Below are 26,968 nucleotides of genomic sequence, written 5' to 3' on the forward strand. Positions count from 1 at the left end.
GCCAGAATTCCAGTCCAGCAATAAATTTACGGTCAGCACTATATTCAGCTGCAAGTCGCTGTCCTATGAAGAATTTCTCTATAATGATTAACATCAGCAATTTTCAGTGCAGATACACTCAAGGTATGCTCCATTTCAACTATCAGCGGAATTTCGTCAAAAGGAACTTTTGCAGTAATAGGAGTACATTCCTGTCTTTAATAGAATCATATTTTTTGTTACTTTTACTGGTAACAATTACTATGAAAAGAAATTGCTTGCATCTGAGTATATAGAAGTGAAAACAGCTAGAATTACACAGACAAGCGTTTGGCATTAAGTGCACGGCTTAAGTTGGGTGGTTTTTCTTTCTGAAGTGCTGTGCGTGACACACCATCAGAACACGCTTGCGTAAAGACAGATGCTACCATGGCTGACACTGCAGGAATAGAAAAAATTAAGCTAGTCACACTACTGCTGCAACTTGGTTATTAAAAAAAAAAAAAAGCCTATATCTTTAGATACAGATTAGAAATGTTTCTACATCTCTTATGTACAACCAAAGAACATATTACACTCAGAATACTACAACAAGCCAGTTACAATACAGTTCACAAAGTGACAAAGCCCACTGTAAAGCTACTGCTTTACTGTAGTAATGTAAACACATCTCAAAGAATATTAAGAATATTCCAAGCTTCAAAGATGACTTCCAATCAGTAAAACCAAACCAAGAGAGTCTATCAATTTGCTGTCTCCATGAGATTCAGCTCACAAGCTCAGGCTGTACATTTATTCTTTGAAGGACATCTTCTGGCATACAGAAGACAGGATTGACAGCCTTAATTTGTTCTTCCCCAAGTAAGGATAGTCCAGCAATTCCAAACAAAGTGTGAAATGGATCCACCTGGAAGACAGAAAGATAGTGCTCATTTCCAGAAGAACAATCAGTTTCCACTGGTATGGAAGCTTCTGTTTGTTACCAAGAGAAATACAACCGGTGTAGCTCAAGATAACACTGCAACTGCAAAAACTTCCATTTGTGCTTTTGAGCTTGTGTAAGCCCACAGGCAAGGCAACTCCCACAGCATGAACTTACAGCATATAATCCACTCAGAAAAGCATTCATCTCCACTTGCATACAGCGTCATGAGACAACAGAAGCAATTACAGAAATAACATTAGTAGGCTAACATGATCATCCGCAAGTATATCACATCCCCATTTGGCTCTTCAGCAACAGTATGCTGCTGCTTAATGGTCTCTGAATAAAGAGCTGTACTGTACAATCTTAAGAGGAGAGCAACAGCCTACTGTTAAAACGAGGAGTAAAAACAAACTAAAGAACAAGAAAAGAAACAGAAGAGATCACCACTTATTTTATATCAAAGTATTCTTTTTCACTGGTACACTTTACAAATTTCCCCTGAAAGCCTGTATCATCACATATCTGCAGCAGACTGTTTAAATTCTTACGGCACATACATCCCATCACTGACCTTAGTTAGTCATTCTACAAAATCCTACCCAAAATTACCTGGTGCAGCATACATCCTGTTTGTATTACTGGAATTTCTAAGTCTTTTCACAGAGGTTCTACACTGCAGTAAACTGAGCTGGATCATCACGTTATAGCCACGTACATGAAATCCAACGACTAGATCACAGCCTAAATGGTTACGAGTACACTGCCATAACCAGCCTTGTCCTTAGATGTTAGAGCCACCATTTTCCAACCTTGCACAAATAAGCGGCCACGTGTTTAAGGGTATTTGCACCGAGATCACATAATATATTTATTTGACCAGAACCCTGAACAGTATCAATTATTTATGCTTCAAACCACAGGGAATACAACAACTAGACTATAACTACTCTCTCAGTCAAGGAGAAAATTAATACCACCAGCCTCTTCATAACACTGTCAGAAAAGCTTCCTCCTCATTTACACCAAGGCCGTGAGAGGATTTATGCCGTGGTGGGCAACGGTTCTGAGCATTTACTCAAGAATTATTCAGACCAGACAAAAGCACCAAGAGATTTGAAGACTACTTAACTTGTGATAACCTCAAAATGCCTGCAAATTGTTGAACTGTCAGTGTTTTCACCTCGATCTTCCATGCAGTCTTATGAGAAGCAGTGTGGTGTGCATTTTGGGGACGGAATCCCACACTGAAGTCAGCTGCTATAGTGCACATGCAACGTTGCACGTGCTTCCTATGTGAGCCTTTCAAAGCAACTGTACCTTGTTCCTTCCAAGCTGCAGATGCTGCAGTTCTGCAGAACACCAGTATCTGGATCATGTCTTACATTCAAACATGAAACATACTTTCCAAGTTGAGAATTTCTATTACGCAAACTTGACTTAATTGAAGGTTATTTACCATATCTCCTGGTCTGTCAGCAAATCCTCCAGTCTCCTCGTCCTGGCAAGCCAAAATAAAGCAGCGCAGTTTCTCTCTGTCAATCCAATGTAACCTACCAATCATCTTCAGAGATGCCAGAACCCACCATGAATAACATACATCAGGTAACTGCAAACAGAGAAGCAGAGTATTATTTGATTTCATCGTTAACATAACATCACAAATTTGTGGTTCTGTGAACTCCCAGCTGTGCGGCCGTAACATCGCTGCACAGAAACAATGCTTCTCTGGGGTACAGGAAGCAAGCTTCTGGAGGCAGTTCCTTTATAGACAGCCTTTCGGGATTTTCAAGAAGCAAGACCACAAGAATGCTGTTTTGAAACAACCTGCATCTCATGTCAGACAGGCTAAAAATCTGCATCACCTTTGTCATGAGCAAAGACAAGTTTCATATTAAAATAAAAAGAAAACAAGCTTTTTTTTTTTTTAATATATTTTTGAATATTGATTAGTTGTCAATTTGCCAGTGGGGATTATTATAAGTTACACAATTTCTTACTGTAACATACAACACTATTATGCACAGGACACAGATCAAATGAAACAATATTTGTACAAATTCTACAGAAGGGACGATCATTCCCACTGTCAGAAAATATTCAAGGCCTGATTTAATAGGACACTGGTTGAATTGGCCAGCAAGACATATTTCAGTACACACACTTTCCTGAACTGAGGCATGAAACCATGAATAGCCAAGAACTGCAAGGTAAGTGCTTGCAACAAAATGAAGAATCAAAATGAAGGCCTGAATCTCTTGAGTTTACTAAGCATTTCATCAAAGTAACACTGTATTCCAAAAAAAAAAATACTCTACATTAAGCTTTGAACAGAATAAGCCATCTAATACCTTCTCCGGACGCCCATTGAGACCTCCAGAAGGCAGCTGACGTTCACAAAGCCACCATCCCAGCAAGTCAACATTTACTTGATGCAACTGGTCTGTAATAGCCAGAAATCCTGTGCAACAATAGATCTAAAATTACAGACATAAATGTTTTGTGTATTTAAAAACTAAACAGAGACTAAATACAGGAAGATCTCGAAGAACACAGTCCTGCAAACAGGATATAAAATAAGCACACTTCACCTTTTAGCTAATTTCATTTTTTCCTTACAGGCAGATATTAATCACAGTTGCTTTTGGTTAAAGAGCTCCAGTAATTATAAAACTTCTTACTGATATAAGATACTAGACTAAGATTTCCAAAAAGATGAAAAGGCAGAGCAGTACTTTATTTTAAAGCTAGAGCACCCAAACTGCTTCCACAGGTCAGACATCGCCTTTCTGACAGCTCTGCGGCCAGCCTATGTTCACACCTATTTGCAGCAGCACAGAATGGCACGTGTTGGAAGGCTCCTCAAGGGCCGAGCTCCAGCCCCCTGCCACAGGCCACCAACCAACCCTCTCTTTCTCTAAGGCTTATGGAGGGCAAACTGCAGACCGAATGAATTCTGACAGAACATGGTTACTAGCAATCATAAATGTTGCAGGCAATCCTAAGTACAAGCATGGCCTCAGCAGGCTTGCTTTTTAAGTGCCATGTAGTTTCAATCCCTGCCTATTTTACCTCAAAAATAAGACATGCAATGCAACAGCAAACTACCAACACATTTCAGGCAGTCACTGAAAAGGGAACCAGACACAAACTGAAAAAAAAAAAAACCCCCCAAAAAAACACCCTACAACAAGAAACAACTTCAGCTGAAGCCTATTTATAACCAGCCCTTCCTGAGCAGAAAAAACACCCCCAAATAGACAACCTCCTGGAACACCACATTCAGCGTTCAGACAATGCTGCTCGAGATGTAACTCACAAGGATAAGGGGGAGAGAGTGGGAGCTGGGGAAACCACCACCCCTGTTCTCAACGCAGGAACTGATACTACTTCCATGTATGTAAGCAAACCCTGGCTATGGTACTGCTCACTGTAGTTATGCAAAATAAACAGGTCATTAAAAACGTTCACCAAGGTTGGTACCTACTGGTAAATTTAAGTTCGGTGCAACAATCCCCTACACGCAAAGAAAACAGACAGGAAGTTATTTTTCCCACGTAATTTTTCTCTTGAAAGAAGAGATTCTCTTCCTGATAAACCCCTGAAATTCCTTCAGTTACACTACTCCACCTTCTTCTCAACTAAATTTTACTGATCATTTTTCATCAATTGCCATCAGCACTCTTCAGTACCTGTAACAAAACACTGTAGAGGTTCCGATGCAAGAATCACCACTTTTATAATTTACCCTGCTCAAATAATTAATTCTTGCAATTTGAGAGATTAAAAGATTTAGTTGTCACTTATTTTTCAGTTCATCTGATAAATATCAAGCAAACACAATTCATTTGCACGTTTCATTAGAATGTGTGGTAACCACTGCAACACATCACAAAAGATATTTTTTTTCCCCAATTAAGTTTTTCTTCTCCAATGTCTACATTAACACCAATTCCAAATTATCTTTAAAACCTCACACCAACTATTGGCACCACTATTTGGATGTCACTCAGCCCACACTGGTAATCTGAAATACAGTCCTACAAATTGCTCCCTTATTTTTTTTTCTTTCCTAGATTGTAGCCTCCCGAGTTCCTAACCAGCTTCCCAGATGTATCCACTCATTGCCCTGTAACTAAAAGACTGGAAGTTGTCATTTTGAAAACAAGAAAGCTTCCATCAGCTGGCATCCCTGATTGATGCCAAAAACAAACATTCAGAGGCAGTTTGTGGTATTTAATAATTTAAGGATTTCCATAGAAAATAAAACTCACCTGTCCTGCATGTGACTCAGAACCTGGCCTACAGCCAAATCCTCCATCAAAGTTCATACAGGACAAAACAAATTCTACTGCTTTCCCCACGTCAATAGCATCCAATTTTCCCTGCAAGTTAAAAAGGCAACCAATATATTTTACGTTCAGCCAAACTGGTTAACTTCAGCTATACACCAACGAAAAATACTGTACTTGTTCAAGTGATGTTTTGGAACTTACTAGAAGTGCAAGAGTTGCTGCAGCACAGAAGGAGAACCTTGTATCTATTTCTCCTAAAACACAGAGGGCAGGAAATGAAATATCATTTTCATTAAAAGCAACAATACATTTAAATCACCACTGAAAATATGAAACAAATGTAAAAAAAACCTGTATGGCAACAATGAAAAGCTCACTTTTCAATCCAACAGTTATTTCCTCAGTCATTTACAAAGTGCACACTGCAGTTCAAATGATCTGTGTTTACTGTACGTAAAGCAAACAACTCACTGCCTGCATTCAGACACACATTCTAGGCAATCCAACTAGTGGCAACTTGCAAACAGCTGTGTAGAAGTTGATCTGTAGTACTCTACTGGATAAAGGCAGAACAGTGGGTATTTAAAAACAGATCAGTAAAGCACCTGAAGCAGGTCTGCCTTTGATGCTTTGGGCTCTTTGATACCTGAGCAGGCATAGAGCCCACTTCTGTTATTAGATCAAGAGGAAATCGAACTGCAGGTTTTCTTTAGCACATTTACACCTCAATGCTAAGCCAAAAAAAACCTCAGCAGAATGATTGCTGAGGAAGTTCATAACATGGCTCTCCTAAAGCACAGGGTAAGGCATCCAGCAGCCCACACATACTGACCATGACACTGCCTGCAAAACGTTACTGGAACAGAAAACATGACAGGATACATTCTATCAAACGAAGCTTTGCACAGCAGAAAGTATTTTTATTGACTCAGTGGTTATTCTACAGCTTGAAAATCACTGCTTTTGTTCATGAAGAATTTACATGCATAAACAAAAATAAGCATTAATAGATACTGATGAGTGAAAGAACAGCTAGTATTTTTCCCTCATTTCCATGTAGTGAAAGCTGCCTTCCATAGGAGAAAGATCATAAAAGGAAGGTCATGAAACAGCAAGCAAAATAAACCCAGAAAATAGTGCATCTAACACATAAAAGCACTGTTAGTTACGAGTGCACAAAGGTTTTTTCTCTAAGGGCTGGACAATTTATTTTTTTAAAAAAGGAACAAATCTTAAAATATTTTGGATGGGAAAGAAAACCAAAGTTTGTCCTCCACAAAACTTCTTTCTTTCCTTTTTTTGTTTATGAAACAACCCAGGAATTAAGTGTTTATATACAGAAGATACACAAAACCACCATCCAAGAAAACTTCAGTTCATAGACTTACATGCGTCAACAAAATCGAACCATTTTTACAACCTAAAACTTACCCCATTTGTCTCCAGCAAACGATCCATCTTCTTTCTGCAAGCTCTGTATATACTCAACAATTTTATTTACATCAACAACATGGAGGCTTTCATATAAGATCAGAATCTAGAACAGAAAGCCACAGTAACAATCAAAGAGAAGCAAAGGTGATTGAGATGCACTTATTAGCAAATAAAAAAATCCAAGTTTGTAAGATACTTCGTTTAACTGCTTCTGGCTGGTGCCTGCTAAGTTCTGTTGAAATCAGATTTGATTCACTCAAGTTCACCTATCGCTACCCAAAGGCGTCTCACATGAAAACAGACAATTCTTGGACTGTGCCATGTTCTGCTGCTTTCCAACATTCCAGCTCTCCTCTTAAAGGCCCCATCTGGCTCCCTTACTTTTACACTCACATCACGTGCAACACGAGAGATCTGGTTGTGGTGAATTCTGCGATGCGATAGCATCATTCCAGAACTTAAATCTGCAGTCTGTGCACTGCTGCTATTTGCACACCTGTAAGTGGAGCAGATAGTAACTAGTACCACTTACAGGTAAAGTCCACCAGGAGTGATCGCAAAATATATTATTTTAAACATTTAAGTTTGAAGTACAACAGCAAATTGCAACTATTCAAGGAAAAGTACAAACAACGTGATTAGACACAAACTGCACAGTAACACGCTCTGAACCAACAGGTCATAGAACAAGGAGTGCAAAGATTCTCCATCAGCAGTGAGTTGAGCCAGTCAATTGCAGCTGCAATGTCACGTGGACACAACAGTGCTGCTCCTGAGCCCCAGCTGGCTTCATGTTTTCACTCATAACTGCGATAAGCTCCGACAGCTCATTATAAATAGTTTCAGTTCTATTTTCAGTTGTTCTGTTACACTAAGGAACACTGAAAAACTGAGCCTAAGAACTACCAACAGCTATGACTTTGAATTCCTACAATTAAGAAGCTGGAGTATTTCAATTGCCAGCTATTATTTAACTTAAAAATACTTACGGCAATGCAAAAAAAAAAAAAAAAAAAAAAAAAATCCACAAAGCAACTCCAACAGAACATCCAGAACCACAGCATGGCCCTTCCAGAGCTAACCTGAACACATCACTGTTAACTGAGAGCAAAGGAAGATGCAGCGTTACCTTTCCAACGTTCTGGAGATTTAGATGGGACTGAGCAGGTGTTGTGAATGGAGGACATGCACGCTCATTAAGACACACTGGGTAGGTTTAAAAACTTCACATCAGCAATGGCTAACACTTTTCAGCTTTACATATCCAGAGGTGCATTGTTGACACAAAAATATCTCCTGATGATATCAAGTATTAATCTAAGAACTGTATGCCTCTTACAAAATTTAAGACTCAAATTGTCTTCCTTCTCTGTATATTTAATCAGACTTCATGAAAGGAACTTGATTGGAGTGTTTGGTAAAGCTCAAAGGCTGCTGTCTAAAGAAACGTCAGTTTCCTGGGTCTCAGAGTAATTCTAGAGCTATTGTGCTGATAAACATCACCTTTAGATCAGATAATACATGCCAGCAATCATCACTGACCCAAGAAAACAACGTTTTCCCATCCTAAGGATTTCAAAACTAACACCTTAAATCCAACATTTTCTTTCTAAAACCAAATACTACCTTATTTATTTGTAACACCATCTAAGCAGTACTTCCATGAGCTTCAATTAGAGATACACTACGTAATCAAACAAGCAATAGCTTAGAAGCATTTGAGCTTCTATGTATTTTTTCCACCTCAGTTTGTGCAGTAACTAGGAAAAAAAAAACAGACTAGACAGTGAAACATTAAATCTACAGTAGAGATAGCTATGGGGAAAAGCACAATTGAAAATAATTCATTTTTCTCAGGGAAGGAGTAAACATCAAATAAGAAAATGCTTAGGAGATTGGTATCATTTTAAGTACACAGAAATGAAACAGATCTGAGGAACACAACAAGAAGTGGCTGCTGTGATGTTCTGTTTGTATGATACCAGAATGCAAACATGCTACACAACAAATATAAGCCGTGGATTTATCTAATCCTATGTAACTATTTTACATAGTAACTGCATACATGCATGCACATTTATTACTAAGAGTCAAGTGTTTGAGGCACACACACATAAAATTACTCTGAACATGTTCACCTCTCGCCTCAATACATACTAAGAAGGGTTAACCAAGTTCAGGATTATGCAAGATTCCAATAAAAGCTACAGCTGAGAAACGTTTTGAGAGGAGTGTTATGAAATCTATCAAGAATGCAAATTCATCATTAAGCGTATAATACAAGTGCAATATTCTTAATTCTGACCACTTTTAAAGAATTGACACAGCTAAACCCTGAAGTTTTGCCATTCGGATTTATTTATTTTTTTTAAGTGAGGTACTGAAAGAGTGTTTACTATTAGCACCCAAACCAGACAGTGCTGGATATCTGCAATCATCAAAGTCATCACACACAAATGATTGTTTCGACATTAGCTTTACCTGGACAGCACTCAGGGTGTACAGAAGGTGGGGATCATGACCTATGCTGGCACTTATTCCACCACATTCATGCTGACACGATTTGATGAATGCCAGAATTTCTTCTTTGTTCATTCGGTGCAGCTGTCCCATGAGATCCATGGCTGTCAGCCCCCAATAAACACCGCTCATCCTCAAGTACTCAGACATACAGTACTCCTAAGAAATGCATTATTTTAGTTTGTCTCAGATAAACATTCCACCGAAGCAAAGCAATGGAAATACATTATTTACTGTTAGTAACGTCAAATATTTTCAATCCCATAAATGACTTAAAATGTATTAGCCACCCTTACTCTGTATATTATGCATGCGTGTCCATGCAAACACGCGTATGTGCACATATACCTACACACACTAAATTCCCACCCTCCGCTGTATTACCTGTTCTAGAAGCATCAATCTAAACGTCAAGTTAAACGCATGCAACCAATAAGCCACCAGCTCATTTCAGATCAGCCGTTACTGTCCTAGCATCCAAACTACCACTCAAATTACAACCTCAACCAGTCTCAAAAATAAGGTCATTTAATGAAACTCACTAACAAGTGACTGAACTGCCACAATCCAGTGTTGTACAAGGAAGTAAATTCACATATATATACATGTGCAAACATGTAAATGCTGTTTATTTCACCTATGCTGTCAATAAGCACTATTTGGTGCCAAGCAGTTCTTACAGCTGGAGGTTTTAACCGCCGGTACAGCAATGCAGACAATAAGGATAACTGCAACTTTTTACCCCCCCCAGACATGCAGTTATTGACATTTCTCACCAAGTAAACTCCATTTGCCACGTGCTCCACCACACCTACACAAATGACACCAGACAGAAGCATTTCCTGCACCCAGTACTCACAGGGCAGTGCTGCAATGCACCTCAGCGTGCTGCCCTACCAAGCACCCACATATGAACACAGCTGTGCTCACGCATTCTAGTGGATGAAGGCACAACTAATAGTTTATTTCCAGGGTCTCAGAGTAATTCTAGAGCTAAACCGGTAATCTTCACATTTATGCTCAGATAATACATGCCAAAACTCATCACAGACCTAAGGAAATCAACAAAGCCTTCTTCCTGTTATACTCCAAACATACACATATACTTCCTCTTATACACAGAAGAAGTAAATAAGGGTTACTGCTACTATTAATAAAACCACAGCTGTGCTGAAGCAAAAGCGATACCCACGTAATCGTCTTTCTTCGTTCCGTACGAGGCGATATAGTCTGCATGTTTCTCTGAAAGCAACGTGCTTGGCGCATCCGGCTTTATTACAACATCCTTCTGCGGCGTCCCCTGTAAAAGCACCAACGAGCCATGATCCTGCCGAGCCATTACAAACAACGCGCCGCAACAACTCGCACACCGGGCCCAGCCGCGCGCCACGAGGCAGCGCCCGCCGCAGCCCCCGCGGTGCCCGAGGCCCGGAGCGCCAGGCCCCCCTCGCCACGCTTCCCCGCGCTCGGCTCGCGCCGCAGCCGGGCCCGGCCAGCTCGGCAGGCCCGGCTCCGGACCGGCAGCGTCTCGGAACCGGCGCGGTTACGGTCATCGCGGCCGTCGCTGGACGGACCGTTCTGGTATTAAACGTGGAGGTCGGCAGCCCTGCGCGTGGCGGGGGTTTGGAGACCCGCGACCCTCGAGGTCCCTTCCAACCCGGGACATTCCGGGATTCTGCGATCACGGCCATCACGGCCCACGGGAAGGGCCGGGCCCAACACTGTCACCACGCGGAGCGCAGCACCCACCATCTTCGCCGCCCGTCCCGGAAAGAGCGAGGCGCTTCCGGGCGGGGCAAAAAATAGCACCCGGCGGGGCCTCGCGATGGCTGCCCGGGAGCCGCCCGTCCCTCCTTGCCGCGCCGCGAACGGGACAGGACCCGGCGGGCAGCTCAGGCCGCCGCCACGCGCAGGGCGCGGAGCCGCGTTCCGCTCGGCCCGGCCCGGCCCGGCCCGGCCCGGCCGGCGGCGCGCAGGGCAGCCCTGGGTCCTACTGGGCTGCGGCGCTCGGGCTCGTCGCAGTCGAGCGCTGAATTTAAACGGAGGGAGCGCGTGTAATCTACGCTGAGTCGTATTAAAGACGTCAGCTGTTTAGAAACGCCTTGCGTTTCTTTCCGTTGTCTTTAAGGAACGGCGAGCGACTGAGTTGGATTAGTACAGGACAGGTAAGAAAAACTCCGTTAATTCAACGAACAAGCAACAACAAAACCACTTTTCTTTCTAATTAAAACTGGTATGACTGTGTTATGAGTCATGAACGCTGACTCAGGCGCACATGGGAGGCAAAACCGTACTGGGCTGGAGCAGTATCTTGAGAGTATCCAAGAAAAGAACGTGTATGATGCTAGCATGCAAAGAACAGTCAGAAATAAGGGTTTGTTGTTTTTTTAAGTGCGTCTGTTCTTAACCAGGATGTCACACTATTGATCTCTCTGAAAGTAAATAATATTTTATTTATCCTGTACTCTAAGGGTAATTGAATAAAAGATACAGGCGTAATTTGTGACCTTGCTTTACTTAAGCATTTCATAAAAGTAGAAAAGCTTTTCTTCCTGTTTTGAATCTAGTTTCAAGTACATTGTGTCATTCGATGTTGTGGTTATGGGGCTTTTAAAAATAAACAATCAAGTGTGTGTTCTGTACTCCTTTCTGCGTAGGATTTTGTTCCATAAGTCCTGTTTCAGACTATGGTGCGGAGATTTAATTACTGAACAGTCCGCTTGCAAGGCATGTAATATTTATCTGTTATTTGTATGGTTTCTGCATACCACTAATTCTGTGGTAACTTGATTAATCGTCACAGCTGTGTATATAACTATGAATCCTTCTTTATTTTCTGGCTCAAAGCTTGCTTCCTGAGGTATTCCTTGTGATAAGACTGACTTGTCTAGGAGGTGAGTGATGGGTGTTGCTGTGTGGCGGTCAACATCACTGTGTGGACAATTTTACATTTGAAAGTATTTCTTTGGAGCTGTTTGCCTTCGGAAGGGAGTGCTCAGGACAGTTTACTGGTGGAAGATCTACCCTGTGACCAAATAACTCCAGCTTGCTATGGGAGATTGCGGGATGATCCCATTGTATCCTGTGAAGGCAAGATACAAGATGGTGCCTCCCTGCTCTCTCTAATCTGCTGGCAAGGCCCAGAAGATGGGAACAAAGGAGTTTCTGCTGAGATCCCAGAGCCAGAAGCTGCCACTTCAAGGAGAGCTGACTCAACCACTTTGGACTTGTGAATAAGTGGGTACTACCACTGAGAAGTCGCCATCATCGCCGTGGTCACCGTCGTCGTCAACAGAACAGCAATGCCCGATGACCCACCACTACTGAAGATCAATGAGTGAACTACAGACCAGGCTGGATCCGTGGTGGTGACTATCTCCCTCTTGCTTCCTATAAAGACTCCTCGCATCTTTCCTGTCTTTTCTATCACCCTTCTTCCCTTCTCCCCATCACCCTAATTCATAATAGTGTCCGTCCTTCCCTTCCCCATCTCCCTGATTAAGATTTGTAATAAACTGGTAGGACCAACATTTGAACCGTTGTTTCTTAATGTCACGCTGGTATGCAGATATCAAAGAACCTCCTCTTTCTCCTATAAATTGGAGTGAGACAATAATGAAATTCATCCTATTTTTAAAAGTTTTATTCTTAATAAGCAGCATCGATTTGACTATGAGTATTATAAATAAGGTTAAACACATAGCAAAATTCTGCGCTTGGAATTGTATTACAAAGTCATACAATCACCAAGGTTGGAAAAGACCTCCAAGATCATCCAGTCCAACCGCCCACCTACCACCAGTATTCCCCCACTGAGCCGTGTCCCTCAGTACGACGTTTTAAATACCTCCAGGAACCATTTGAGTCCCATTTGGGTCTCATTGAGGTCTCCATTTGAGTCACCTCCAGGAACAGTGACTCAACCACCTCCCTGGGCAGCTCATTCCAGAGGCCTGACCACTCTTTCAGAGAAATTTTTCTTAACATCCAACCTATATAAGATGATGTCATAGTTAGCATGCGCTGTCTTAGGTAACTCCAGCTGACTGACTGAGCTACCTGAACACCCATAAAGAAATTACACTAAATATGTTTACTAACTACAGGAAAGGATTTAAATTCTGCAGTCCTAAGAATTGAGACATTATTTCTAGGTGCTTTCTAGACTAGGATCCGTAATCCTTCATTAAGTAAATAAGCTCCTTATTAGCACTGGAGTTAAAAGACAACTTGGAGTGGTGTTGGAGATATACCTAAGTCTGAGAGACTGAAAAAATCAGTGCTCCAAGGGAATGGTTTGGTTTGGAAGGAACCTTAAAGATCATCCAGACCCAACCTTTGGTATGGTAGAGACGCCTCCCCTAGATCAGGCTGCCCAGGACCCCATCCAGCACAGCCTTGAGCACTGCCAGGGATGGGGCACCCACAGCTTCTCGAGCAACATCTTCCAGTGCCTCACCATCCTCATGGTGTTCTCATACCTAACTAAACCTCCCCTTTTTTAGTTACAAACAGTTGCCATTGTCCTGTCACTACGCTCCCTGATAAAAGGTCCCTCCCCATCATTTTTATACGCCTCCTTTAAATACTGGAAGGCCATTTATAAGGTCTCCTCAGAGACTTCTCTAGGCTTAAGAACTCAAACTTTCTCAGCCTTTCTTTGCAGGTGATTCTTTCATAGAAGCCTTCTTCAGAAAATAGTGCAGACCAATGATGCTGAATTTGTAGGGTAAAACGGTTGGATCCAAGACCTACCAAGCATTTGGGTGGGTTTTTGCTTTGAGTTACACTGAATACCCCTAGTGAAGGGCTGGAGAACCTCAGGTGCATTCCTAGATCATGTCTTCCAGTTAGTTTAATCCAAAATTCAGTTCACGTGCCTTCAAATCTCTCTATAAATCAAAGCATAGTTAGAGGAGGCAGGGGCATGCCTGGGAGATTCACCTCAAAACTGCACTCGTTAGAACCAAACCGTTCATGTTGACGCAGTCTGAGGCAGCAGCTGACTGAAATCAGCCAAGTGAGGAAACTAGGACAGGAATACGTGTTACAATTTGCTGTTGAGAGTTTAACTCGGGCTAGAAGCATCTCTGAAGTGAAATTCACTACTTGCCCCTCAAGACGTGTGTCCATGTACTTTCTGGAAGCAAGCTTCTGTACTGAACAGTTTCAACTATCTTTGACCTCCTGCAGTGTTGCACTGGTTAGAGCACTTGCTTAGTATGTAGAGATTAGGCCTTAATCTGACTGATGGTGATTCTTATTCATCAATAAACTCACAGATATAACTTTTTTTTCTCATTCAAGAGATAAATGAACCATGACTCCAGCAAGTGGATTGATGAAGTCTCTGCTGGACCAAAGATTTAATCAGCTGGGCAAAACATGAAGTTAAAGTGTGAATATGAATAGATCAGAAGAAACGGAAGCAGGGACCAAGGCGGTTACTAATACAAATAGGAGTAAGCGTTAGAGGAAGTAAATTGGATTGGGAGACAACAAGAATGGCCGGTAAGAACTTTTGTAGAGTAGAAAAGGGAAGGGAAGAGTGCATGGAGCCAACACTGAAAAAGAATCTGAGCAAACAGATTACTTGCTCTTGATCATTGCTCTGTTAAAACAACAAGAAGTGGGTGGAAACTAAAGGAAAGTTAATGGCCAGTAGTCTATATTTGTCAGGACCGAATGGAGTTTATGATCACAACTCAGTTTTTTGACAGAATTACGAAAACAGCCTCGCTCAAAACCGAAGTGCGAAAATTCCTCTCGGTCAGGATGCTGAAAATCCAGATCTCTGCGCGTACATCCACGCGTCACAGCGCGTCGGTTCTCAGCAGTCGCTGCGAGCTCCCTGCCTTTCCTCGCAGGAGCCGGAGGCCGCTCAGCACGGACGCCCGGACAGCTCCGCCGCGGGCCGAGGGCGGCAAGCGCCCCCCACAGCCGCTCGTGAGGCCGGCGGGGCCGAGGTCGGAGCAGAGAGCGGCTCCGGGACCGCGCAGTTCCGCCGTGACAAGACTCCAGCCTCAGGGCACGGGCTGGGCACAGGGGAGCCTCATCCCCTTTCACGGCGGCGCGATCGCTTACCGGCCCGCGAGAGCCGAGCCGAGCCGAGCCGAGCCTGCCGCCGCCCGTCCCGTGCCGTGCCGTGCCGTGCCGTCCCGTGCCGCGGGGCGCAACGCTCCTCCCGGCAGCGTCGGCGTCGGACGACAGCGCGGAGCCCCCGCGCCGCGGGCTTGGCCGGCACCGCGCTCGCTCAGTGGCTGCGGAGCGTCGCCGAGACCGGACGCGGGCGGAGTCAGAGCGGAGCGCCCGAGCCGGGGGTGGCGGGCGGCTGCGGGCCGTTGCTGCCGGCCGTCCTGCGGCCCTGCGCCCGCCCTCGGCGCCCCCTCTGCCCGCCGCCCCCCCACGGCTCGGGCACCGCCCCCACGAGCTCGGCGCAGGCGTCGGCCGCGGAGCCGGCGGGACAGGAGGGTCGGCGCGGGGCGCGGGCGGCGTTCCCGGCGACGGAGCCGAGCGGGGCTGCGCGGCCGCCGCCTCGTCTCATGCCTTCACGGCAACAAAGAGCGCGCTGAGCGGCGGGCTGCCTGAGCACGGAGGGCGCCGGGGGACGATGGCGAGGAAAGGAGAAACCTCCGCGTCTCCCTACGGTAGGCACCGCGCCGGGAGCGAGGCGGAGCGGGCTGTGGCGTTAGCGCACGGACGCGGCCTGAGCCCCTGCCGCCCCCCGGCCTGGTTACGGCGCGGGTCCGGCGGCGCGAGGCGGCGGCGGGAGTTCGCTTCCCCGAGCGAATGCCGTGAGCGGAGCGGGCGCCCCGATCCCGGGGCCGGCGGGAGCCCCGGGGCGCTGCCCGGCCGGAGGAAGGCGGGACGGAGCGGGGAAGGGGAACCGGCGGCCGCGGAGACGGGAGCGAGCGGGCGAGAACGTCCGCCCGCTTTCCTGGAGCGGGCGTTCCGCACGCGCTTTGTCTGCGCCCGGCGGGAAGGCGGGCGGCGGGATGCGGTCCGCGCGCTCCGGTGGCGGCAGGTGCACCGCTGGGCAGGGCCGCGCCGCGCCGCTCCGGCTCCGTTGCAGGGTTCGGGCCGCCGGGCCTCGCGGGCGGTGTGAGCGCGAGGCTCGGCGGGGCCGGGCGGGCCTCGGCGTCTCCCGGGCGCGCGGGAGCGGTTTTGCGGGACTGGGGGCTGCGGCGCCGCGAGGGGCTGCGGGAGCCCGCCGTGCCGGTGGCGGCGCTGGGTTCTGGGCTCTGTTGTTTGGGGCGCACGGACCGGGAGCTCCGCGGCCGGGAGGGGTACGCGGACAGAACGAGAGCTGCTCTGCCTGAATCCTGCCAGCCGGAGGGTAGAAGGTCACCGGGGGCGGCACTTCATCCCCGTGCTTGAGCTCTGCTTTGGTCGTTCCTTGGAAACTTCTGCATTTATGATGAAGGAGAAAGGCTTTGCGAAGCTTCTTAGGCTGTCTGAAGGCGTTGCTACAAAACAGATTTTAGTTTTCCAAATATATGTGAGATTTCCGTGGCCTAAAATAAAATAAAAAATCTGCAGAATGAGCAAACCCCTCAGAAACAAGGCTTCTTCTCCATGAGTCCAACAAGCCGCTGCTAACTGCTTAAGATGTACAAATGGGCAGCAATGGCTCGGTGAAACAGCCTTTGCCTTCCCATCATAGGTGTTGCTGACACGTTTACAACTCAGGAGGCCCAATTTCACGGTTCACCTCTGTGGTCTGAACTGTGATCTGGCCAAAAGGAAAACTCTTGGTTTGGCTTTCTCACACTTACGACCTGGTGAAAAAGCTACTTTACCTTCGTTTGTGAAAACATGGAGTGTATGTAAGGAAAATGTTAATCCTTCCCTTACTGTAGTTATGTTTGTTTGTTTTATTAATCAGTGTCAATCTGTCTCTTCTGAAGAGACAGTCTAGCCCACAGTTAACAGCTGGTGTTAGTCTTTGTGAATAGCTTCAGTACCTCAGACTTCTCTTTGAAGTAACAAGTATGCTATTAGATGAGCTCACTGGAATCTCGTAATACAAGACAGCACGGTTGTCCTGTTAGTCTGGGTATGGCTTGGTAAAGGCTTTTGATAAGCATTCTGAAGCCTACTGCTGTTATTTCTCTAGATGCACGTGTGAGTTCAACTTTGAAAACAAACTTTGCAGTTGTTACTTAAGTTTAGCCTTCCTCACAACAGCTGTAAGCTGGTTCCAGGAGTTGCAGCAATATTTAACCGTAACGTGAGTTAAATACAACAGATTCCTCATGAACAATGATGCTGACTTTATGAAGGGCTCTCTCCAGGAGAGGACTCCGACTAAGAAAAAAGAAAGTTCTTCCATGGCAGGAAGATTGCCATTGAAGCAAAGAACAGAAATTATTCATTACTTTCTTTTCTCACTAGAGCAGATTTGTGAGATTATGGGTTATTTATTTTGTAATCGAGGTGGTATTTGCTTTCTTTTAACTGCAGTATTAATTGTTGTGAGATTGTTGAAATCAGTGGTCATGTCAGGTTTCTTTAACTAAAAATACTACGTTAAATTCCCAATTGAGGAAGGTTCTTCTGTTTCCATTGGAAAGCCTGTTGGTGAACTGAGAAGGTTTTTATCAGTACATGTTACGTCTTGTGGTTTGGCCTGCATTTTTAGTTTCTTAATTTCATCCAGCTACACATACAAACCTTGCAGGTTGAAGGACATCTTCAGCCTAAGGAGAATGACCTGTGTTTAGCCACGGTGGTGTCATGTAGTGGAAGATTTGGGCTGTGACACCGCTACAGATAAAGTCTCTGTAGCCACTGCTGATAAATTGTTGTATATCATCATACGTAACTAATTTTGCTGTCTGACATTCAAATTTCATATGAATGGATGACATTTGTATTAAAGCTGAAGCTTGATATTGAACACTTGATTCGGATTTCAGCCTGACCTGGTGGGGGGCATCCCTGCTCATGGCTGGGGGTTGATCTAAACGATCTTTAAGGTCTCTTTCAACTCAAACCATTCTATGATTATATGACTCTGTGGCTCTACGACTTGAATATACTCAGAAGTGTTAGAAGTGGTGAAACTTGAATTCAGATGAATCAAACCTTTCTTTCTCTGATGAAAACACGGTCTCCTTTATTTAGACCTTGCAGTGCATGTTTTGGGTGAGGTAAATCACTTCTTGAAGCATGTGAGTTTGAGCTGATGGCGCAGAACTTCAGCACATTTGCTAATACAGTAGTTGTAGATAAAACAATTCACAGTGAGAAAAAAATTTAGAAGAATGGGGAGAAAAAGATACAGTTTTAGGAGGAGCGCTTTGCAGCATGTTTCTTGTTTTTCATAACAGAGAGGTCTCCTTCAGTTAGAACTTTCTCAGCATGCAACTTTATCTCTTTTTTTGGTCCTATGATAGCATATTGATCTTGCAAATATTTAAGTTTTATTTCTTATCGCCATGGAAATGAATTTTGGCATTTAGACTTCACTGCAGAAGATACGCACGATTGGAGATATGCATGAATATGGAGGGGTCATCCTTTTTTTAAAGTGTTGCCTCCTTTCTGTTAAAAGAAAAATGGGTGAGAAACTACACACACACATAAACACTAGCTGTAACTAAGGTGATGTGGTCGTTGTGCTTCATTTCCTGAGATAGTTACGTCACTGGAAAAATCTGAGAAGAAAACCCTCTAGCTCCAATGCGGTGCTGGAAAACTGGCATTTCTTTACTCTCTCTGCATGTACCAGGCATGGCAAATCAAACGCGCCCTCTTGGAGTTCAGGTGTTACCCTTAAACAATAAAGACAATACATTTGCATATGAATTCATTCTTTTCCAAGAACTCATTAATATATGCTTATGTCCCTTTGGGCAAGCATAAAAGACAGCTTTGGGAGTCATCTCTCCCTTTACTTCATCTTCATTTTTTTCCCATCATCAGCTTCTTCCCAGTGTCCTTGGCTGACCTTTTAGCTATTTTCCCCCAGTTTAGGAAATTTCCTTTGCTTATTATGCCACAATGAACACCTTTCTATCTTGGTACACTATCACAGAATCGTAGAATGGAATCATAGAATGGCTTGGGCTGGAAGGGATCCCAAGGATCATCAAGTTCCCATCCCCTTGCCACAAGAAGGGCCACCGATCTCCAGATCTGGTACCAGCCCAGGCTGCCCAGGGCCCCATCCAACCTGACCTTGAACACTTCCAAGAACAGAGCATCCACAGCCTCTGGGCAGACTGTTCCAGCACCTCACTACTCGTTCTGTGAAGAACCTCCCCCCGACATCCAATTCCCTCCTTGAACTTGAACCCGTTCCCCCTTGTCCTATCACTGTCTACCTTTTTAGATGTTGATTCCCCTCCTTTCTATGATCTCTTTTTAAATACTTCAGGGCTGCAATGAGGTCTCCTCGCAGCTTTCTCTTCTCCAGGCTGAACAGCTCCCTCAGCCTGTCCTCGTAGGGGAGGTATTCCAGCACTGTGAGCATCACTGTGGCCCTCCTCTGGATCCTCTTCAACAGCTCCACATCTTTCTTATACTGGGGGCCCCAGCCCTGGGCTCAGAACGCCAGTTGGGGCCTCACAAGGGCAGAGCAGAGGGACAATCCCCGCCCTGTCTCTGCTGGCTGCTCCTGTTCTGATGGAGCCCAGGACACCATCAGCCTTCCACACTGCTGGCTCCTGGTCAGTTTTTCATCTACCGGGACCCCCAGGTCCTTCTCCACAGAGCTTTTCTCACGGAGTTCTTTCCCCAGTCTGTATCTGGGATTATTTCAACTCAAGTATGTTGATCCTCGTTAGCTTCACATCGACCCACCTTTTGAGTTTGTTGAGGTCCCTCTGGATGGCATCGCCTCCTTCTAACTCGTCAGCTGCACCACTCAGCTTGCTGCCGTTGGCAAACTTGCTGAGAGTGCAGTCGGGCTCGTAATTGATGAAGATGTTGAAGGCACCGTCCCAAGGCAGACCCCTGGGGGACATCGCTCATCACCATCCTCCACTGGACGCAGTGCCATTCGCCACAACCCCCTGTGTGCAGCCTCCCAACCAATTCCTTATCCACCGAATAGTCCGCCCCTCAAATCTGTATCTCTCCAATTTAGAGATAAGGATGTGACGAGTGACCATGTCAAAGGCCTCCACAAATGCAGGTAGATGACACTGATGGCCTTCCCTTTGTCCACCAGTGTTGTCATTCCATCATAGAAGGCTTGGTCAGGCACAACCTCCCCTTGGTAAAGCCATGCTGGCTGTCTTGGATCACCTGCTCATCCCTCATGTGCCTTGTCTTCTGGGAGAATCTGTTCCATGACGTTCCAGGCACAGATGTGGGTCTCACTGGCCTGTAATTCCCTGGGTCCTGCTTCCTCCCTTTTTTGAAAACGTGACATAACGTTTCCTTTTTCTCCAGACTAAACAATTCCAGTTCCCTTAATCTCTCCCCGTGAGATTTCTGCTGCAGACTCCTCTCTAGCTTTGTTGCCCTTCTCTGAACACTCTGCAGAGCTTCAACCACTGTAACTCACAACAATTTATGTGAAACTCCATAAAAAGTCCTTGCACCTGGTGGATGCAAAGATATAAGTAGTCTGTTGTGACTACAGTGCTTCAGTGAGCCAGGGATGGTTCAGAAAAACAAGACTGTTGACATATCAAGCAAAGCTAAACTGGAGAGTGTTAGAACTGGCACACATGAATTCCTTTTGCTAAACTAATATACTGGTCCTCAAGCTATTGACACCTATTGCTTAACCAGCCTATACCACTTATAGGAGCTTTTAAAGTTAATTGCTGATCAAATCTGTTTGAAATATTATTCTTGCTCTCTGAATGCCTACAGTATAATCAGTGCTTTATTTTCAAAGCGTGATCTTCCTTGTCCAAAATAAATGAACCATTCTTCGTAAGTCTCTACAGAATGAAATACTGTTACAGCAGAAGATACTGGATTTTTTGGACTCTGATAAAACTTCTGACAAAACAGACCAGGTGTGCTTCTGTCTTGGGCCTTTGCTAACAGCACAAAGACCTGTTAGCAGCAATGCCAGTGCTGTAATCTGAGATTCACTATGCAAATAGAACCTTCTGGTCATTCAGTTGAATCAGAAACATAGTGCGTCTACATGGAAGAGTAGAAGAGAAAAAGAAAGAAAGGCATTTGTGGAATAATAAATAGTAACCTTTATCACAAACCTCCTATGTGGATACACTTTTTTGAAGTAAGATGTTATTCCAACCAGTATAATACTCTGCAGAATAGGAGTGCATGCAAGTGGTCAGTCTGAGCCACTGTGTGTGGCTGCATGGAGCTGCTGAGTCACGGCCTGAACCCCTGGTTGAGCACCTGAGGCGAGCCAGGAGTCGGCCAGAGGAGCACAGGGGAGGGCAATGCAGCTGTGCTGCTGGAAGGGGTGCAGCCAGGCTCCAGCCCTCCTAGAGCTGTTTAAGAGCTGGCTGCCAGTGGGGAAGGATCTCTGCTGGAGGTCCCCTCTTCTGGTGTTTTTTGTAGGTGACCATATGGATAAGCCTTCCATTTATTCTCTCCTGTTATCGTAGTCTACTTTGCCTAACTCTCTTGTTCTTTTTGTGATTATAACATCTTAATATCCGTTGATTATACATCTTAATATCCATTGATTATACAATTATACATCTTAATATCCATTGATTATACAATGGTATTGCATTACAATTCATATCTTATGTTACTATGAACTAACCCTTCTAATTAGGCCAGGCTTTTGAGATACTGTTTCCAATGCTTCCTTTTTGTAGAATAGAGTAATGTGGCAGGGCCATGAATCCCACTGATTCACTGGTGGGTTGATCGTAGTACTGGTGTTACTGCAACAGAAAGTACTTCCTGTGTAACTGAAATAGCAAAACGTAATTTATAATCTATCTTCAGCATAATAAGAGCAAACCTCCAAGAGTAGAAGACAGGGAAAAGTGCTTGTTGTAAAAGTAAAATGGCAAAAATTTGACAGTCTGAAAGTCAGAAGTCTTCTGCAGTGAGCTTCCGTTCTAGAAGGAAACTTCTGCCTACTCGTATAAGAGGGCCACTGTATGCCTGCTTCTCCGGGAATCTTTTCAAGACATAAATTTCAAGGACATTTAGAGACAATGCTTATCACCATGTTTGAAAAAGGAAGAAGTCCATTCTCAGGATGTGGCCAGGAGCTGCACTGACAGGCTGGCCTTTTTCTTTCTGAGATGGGAAAGCTCTTGAATTACTCAAAGTGTACCTTTGTGTAAGAGCAATTGGAAGCAAAGCAATAAACAGTGTCACCAAAGTAATAGAATCGACTGACAACACCGAAAACCAAACAGATTCAATGTCTGTTACACGTAGACATCTGGGGCCCAGAAGTCAGCGCTTAGCGATAACTGGTGATAATTTATAGAACTGTGTTCCGTGAGCGTATCTGTGAGCACTCAGTTTGATAAAGGCTTATTCTACCTTCCGAAACACAAAAACATTTTTTTTCTGCTTGTCTGAGATTTTCTGTTACACCTCTGTCCATCAGTGAAGCGGTCTGCTTCTGTTCACGCCAGAGACTGGGTGTCTTCTGTGGCAGTGGAAGACTCAGCAGGTGGTGAGCGCCGGGCTGGCACAGGTAGATGTCACTGATTACTTTGTAGACCTTGCAACGGTTACTTGTTTGGTAATTGATTGTTACTTGAATGTGAACACACTTTTTCCCCACTTACTCCTGATGTGCAAAAGCATGTAACATTCATGATTGCTTAGCTGTATTTACTGTTTTTTGCTGTAGTACCTGTGTCAGAGGCAGTCATGTTTACAAAGTCTGCCTGTGTAAGTAATGGAATGGCCTTTTCTGCAGCATCTGCATATTGTGACAAGAAGGCAGTAGTGTGTTTGTATTAGCTATTGTATTAGCTTAATGCAGCAGTGCAGAGACATCTGGTGGGATAATGGAAATTGACTGAGAATTGTCAAAGAACGTAAGATCTTATCTGCAAGGTTAGGGAAGCAGCGTATGGTGACGTATGAGACTCTGCTTTGTTCAGTACTCTAAGGATGCCCACGTTTTCTGTTTCTTTTACAGTGAAAGCTGAGCAGAATATAATGGCTGTGCTTTGTACAAGATATAATCAAGCTTGGACAGTAAGGTTTTTGCATTTGGCCTTTTCCTGCTAAATTGTAATGGTTCGTTTGGGACTTTGAAGATGTTTCAGTCAGAGGTTGAAGAAGCAGCAGTACCCAAAAAAAAGAAGAAGACAAAGGATAGCCCTTCAAAGTTCGTATCAGCTCTGTTTTTTGTGGTCGCTTACTTGAGTGGTGGTCCAAGAGAGAGCCAGAACTCGTAATAAAAGAAAGTGTTTCTGTGGGATGTTACCCTAGGGAGAGTTTGTAGCAGCTCCTGATAAAGTCACTGGAGGCTGCATTCAGCCCTGAGGGGAAGCTGCTTAAAAATTCATTCCTTATTTTCTCTTGGATGGAGAAAGTTAGTAGTCAAGGCAGGAGGGGAAATAGTTGTCCTCAGTACTAGGTGGAATATGGTGACGTGAAGGTGCAAACGAGATCCCATTCAAGGCAGTGTCATGCAAATGATATAAACTCCACGAGGCTGGGAAAACACTGATAAGCCTCATAAGTACTTACTGAGAAGAAGCAGATTTATTATAGGTCAGTGTTTTACTTTTGTTAGGATTACAGGAAATAAATGCCTGGCAGCCCTTTGAGTTAGATGGAGTTCTGTCTTGGGTGTTCAGGTCATCTTTGGCAACAAATCCCCAAAGTATCTCAGGAAGCGTGGTGTAAAGGAGTTGTCCCCTAAAAAGAACCAATGACTGGAGCTTTCAAAAGCATTTTGGTGGGTTGCCTCTCCAGCAGAAAGAGGTACATGCTTGTACCTGTTTCTTAAATTAGAAGCTAGACAATAATGTTAAAGTACACGACTGGTATGTGCTTCTGACGTGGAAAAGATGGGAACTTGTTCTGGCTGATGAGCATGTCGGTAGAAAGAAGAGCCCTAACGCATGAGCTGGCCAGAATTCTCCTTACTTGTTTATTTGCACAGTGACCAATATCTGGAAGAAAGCAACTATCTTTTTCAGGTTAGCAGATTCCTGCTGGGTCAACTGCACGCGGAGCATCTACACTTGTACAAGCTGATGTGCCATGAAATGTGATAGAATTAGTGTTTTTCATAATCGTTATCCTTTGAAATAAGTGGATATGCTGAATAGTAGCTCTGATTCTTGTTCTTTAATGTTACTTGTACTGGATGCTACAGTAAAGCTAATTGTTTCTTCATCACTTGTATTTTTCTATGCGAAAATTCCTCGGACGTGATACGGTTGCTAAAAAGCAGCTGATTAACTGCATAGAAAAACACAGTTCCTCCTCTTCTCCCCCCCAGGAGAATGATAAATAGCTGCAGCGCTATTGCTTTGTAGCTGAAAAAAGGCACTGAGCTATATCCATGAATACCCCTTTCTGTTGCTTCCAGTACAATACAATATCTGTGCTAGCGTCCAGACAACTGCTACAAGCAGTAAAAATGGCAATGAGCACGATGTCCTTGTGACCAGTGCTCTTGAACCATCGCATTATTTATCCCCTTAAGTAACTGAAATGTTTGAGGGAGATTTGTGTGGCAATAAAATGTTTATGCATATTAATTTTTTTAGGAAAATATGTAGATAATACATGTACATTTCCTCGTTCACACTTTTCTGGCATCTGTCTAGGTTCTGGGAAATTGGAAACTAAAATCAGACAAAACGTCAGTAACAGAATTAGTGTAGGCATGAGCACAGTTTCCTTTGGAAAGCAAGTAGTGGAGCATTTGCATACGTTGTATTTCTATACTGTAAGACCAGCCCAGATTTTGCCACAACTCAAGGCAGGCCACAGTGTAAGAGCTGCGGGCTGAAGGAGAACTTGCAGCTGAGCGCAGTCTTGAAGCAGAAGTCGTGAAGTTTAATGCATATGAGAAAAGTTTTCTTGAGGAAGCTTAAAAACAAAACAAAATGAACAAAAGCAAGCTGACAAACAAAAAAGCCCTACTAAAACCACCAGAAGCCCCTACTAAGAAAACAAGAACAAATCAAAAACAAGCTGAGATACTAAAAAGTGCTGGATTTACTTTTTATCCGCTATTAATGAAGGGTTTCCCATGCAGGGAAGGAATATATTTTTTTAAAGTGTAGGTAGTGAAGCCATACCCTGGGTAGTGAAGAAGGAGGAAGCGATGAAACTTTCTTAAAAAACAAACATTAGTCCACAAAAAGTAAATCTTGTTGCACTTTTCTTGTGTAGCAAACAAATGAAATCCCTAGAATGATCAAGGAAGTTACATGTTACACCTAGAAATGGGGCTTTGCAAGTGAAAGCAATGAAAGCGTGCAGCTGCCCAAAGCTCTTTTCCTAGACTTCTGCCCAGCATGGCTATTGTAAGGATGCCAGGAGAAGGGCGATGAGAAAACCTGTCTTGCTTGAGTGATACCAAGGCCAAAGCTCTCAATTCGCTACAGATTTAGCAACACTGTAAAAACTGTGCCAACATTGTAAAAACCACGTTCCAATACAGATCAAAAAGAGGAGTAATTTGGGAAGTAAACAGCTGCTTCATGTTGTGATTCTGTTCTGGTAAAGATGGTAGTGAAATACCAGCTGCCTCTTAGTTATTTTATTCTCATACCTGTTTTTGTCTTCAGAAGACATTGCCAAGCTTTTCCTAGTCTGTACATTGCCTTCCTGACTCTGACTACTTACCCGTGGTTTAGGAAAGCAATACTATAGACTACTCCGAGATTATCATCTTTCCTATGTAGATATATAACATTTTCAGATAGTTCTTACTGCATTACTTAATCAAAAAAACTTTTGATCTTAATCAGAAACTTAATCAGAACTTAGAACTGAATCAGCAGGTTGTTGCTAGCTTCTAGCAAATTGAGAAATTCAAAACACGGAGCTTCTGTGTGAAGAATTTTTTGTCCTAACAGCTTACTGATCTCCCAGGGAGATGGTGATATAATAAAACAAAAAGTCAATGCAGTAGCTTAATTGTGCGGGACTGCTGTCAAAAGAAGAGCACATCTCTGTGCTCAGAAGTGATGAACCCAAGAGCGTTAGTCCATCTTCCTTTTTTTAAAATGTTCTGCAGAATCAGAGATATCAAAGCATTTGTGTCAATATAGCAATCGATTCTTTGGGTGATGCATCTATGAAGGGGGAATTGAGCTCAAGACGAATACTTTTTTTTCACCAATTTATGGTTGAGCTGTTAGTAATGATCTGCAGCCTGCTTATAACCACTCTTTGATAGCTCTCTAAATCATATATTCACTACACAACTGTGTTGCAAATAGCAGTGAAATTAAAGCTGTGGACCCAAACACTCAAAACGTTTTCACTTGTTTATGTAGCGAATTATGTACAATAGCTTGGCAGGGCTGAGGCCATTGCTCCTGCTGTACTAATACAATGCATATGATAATCCTAGGTTTTTCTAATAACAGCTGGTACGAAGTCAGGTTTTCTTTACACTCTAACAGGATTTTAGTGAATTCAGGTTTGTTTCGGGTTCATTGCAAAACAAAATTCCAGTACTAGAGCAGAAAAATTCCAGTACTAGAGCAGAAAACACATGAGCAGCTGAACACAGGCACTGTCTTATGGAAGTGGTCTTGTGCTTCCATCAATTCAAACTGAACAAAAAAATATCTTTCATTAATACTGACCACTCACTGCACCGAGACTGAAAGGTGGCATGGCACTGTAAATGTCTCATCTCACGTTACTGCAAAATGCACAGGAAGAATCAAGGGCAGTGGAACTACAGTTATGTAAG

General features: G+C 43.9%; 2 protein-coding genes across 2 annotated transcripts in view; one reads left to right on the plus strand and one right to left on the minus strand.

The window, feature by feature from the left end:
- Positions 1–745: 745 nt before the first annotated feature.
- Positions 746–10,844, minus strand: RABGGTB (Rab geranylgeranyltransferase subunit beta; the record flags this gene model as incomplete). The annotated part of the gene is made up of 10 exons (XM_079535448.1): positions 746–886; positions 2,364–2,513; positions 3,256–3,381; positions 5,179–5,289; positions 5,401–5,453; positions 6,631–6,736; positions 9,115–9,312; positions 10,346–10,480; positions 10,522–10,731; positions 10,818–10,844. The coding sequence occupies 10 exons, from the start codon at positions 10,842–10,844 to the stop codon at positions 746–748; spliced, it is 1,257 nt and encodes a 418-aa protein (XP_079391574.1).
- Positions 10,845–15,763: 4,919 nt separating this feature from the next.
- SLC44A5 (solute carrier family 44 member 5) overlaps positions 15,764–26,968 on the plus strand; it is a gene marked incomplete at both ends in the record, with an annotated part of 52,035 nt that continues 40,830 nt past the window's right edge. Inside the window, one exon of the mRNA XM_079535626.1 lies at positions 15,764–15,800. Within this exon, the coding sequence (XP_079391752.1) occupies positions 15,764–15,800 (37 nt within the window). The remainder of the gene's footprint in view (positions 15,801–26,968) is intronic.

This window comes from Tetrao urogallus (genome assembly GCF_951394365.1).
Source record: "Tetrao urogallus genome assembly, chromosome: 5".
NCBI classification, from domain to species: domain Eukaryota; kingdom Metazoa; phylum Chordata; class Aves; order Galliformes; family Phasianidae; genus Tetrao; species Tetrao urogallus.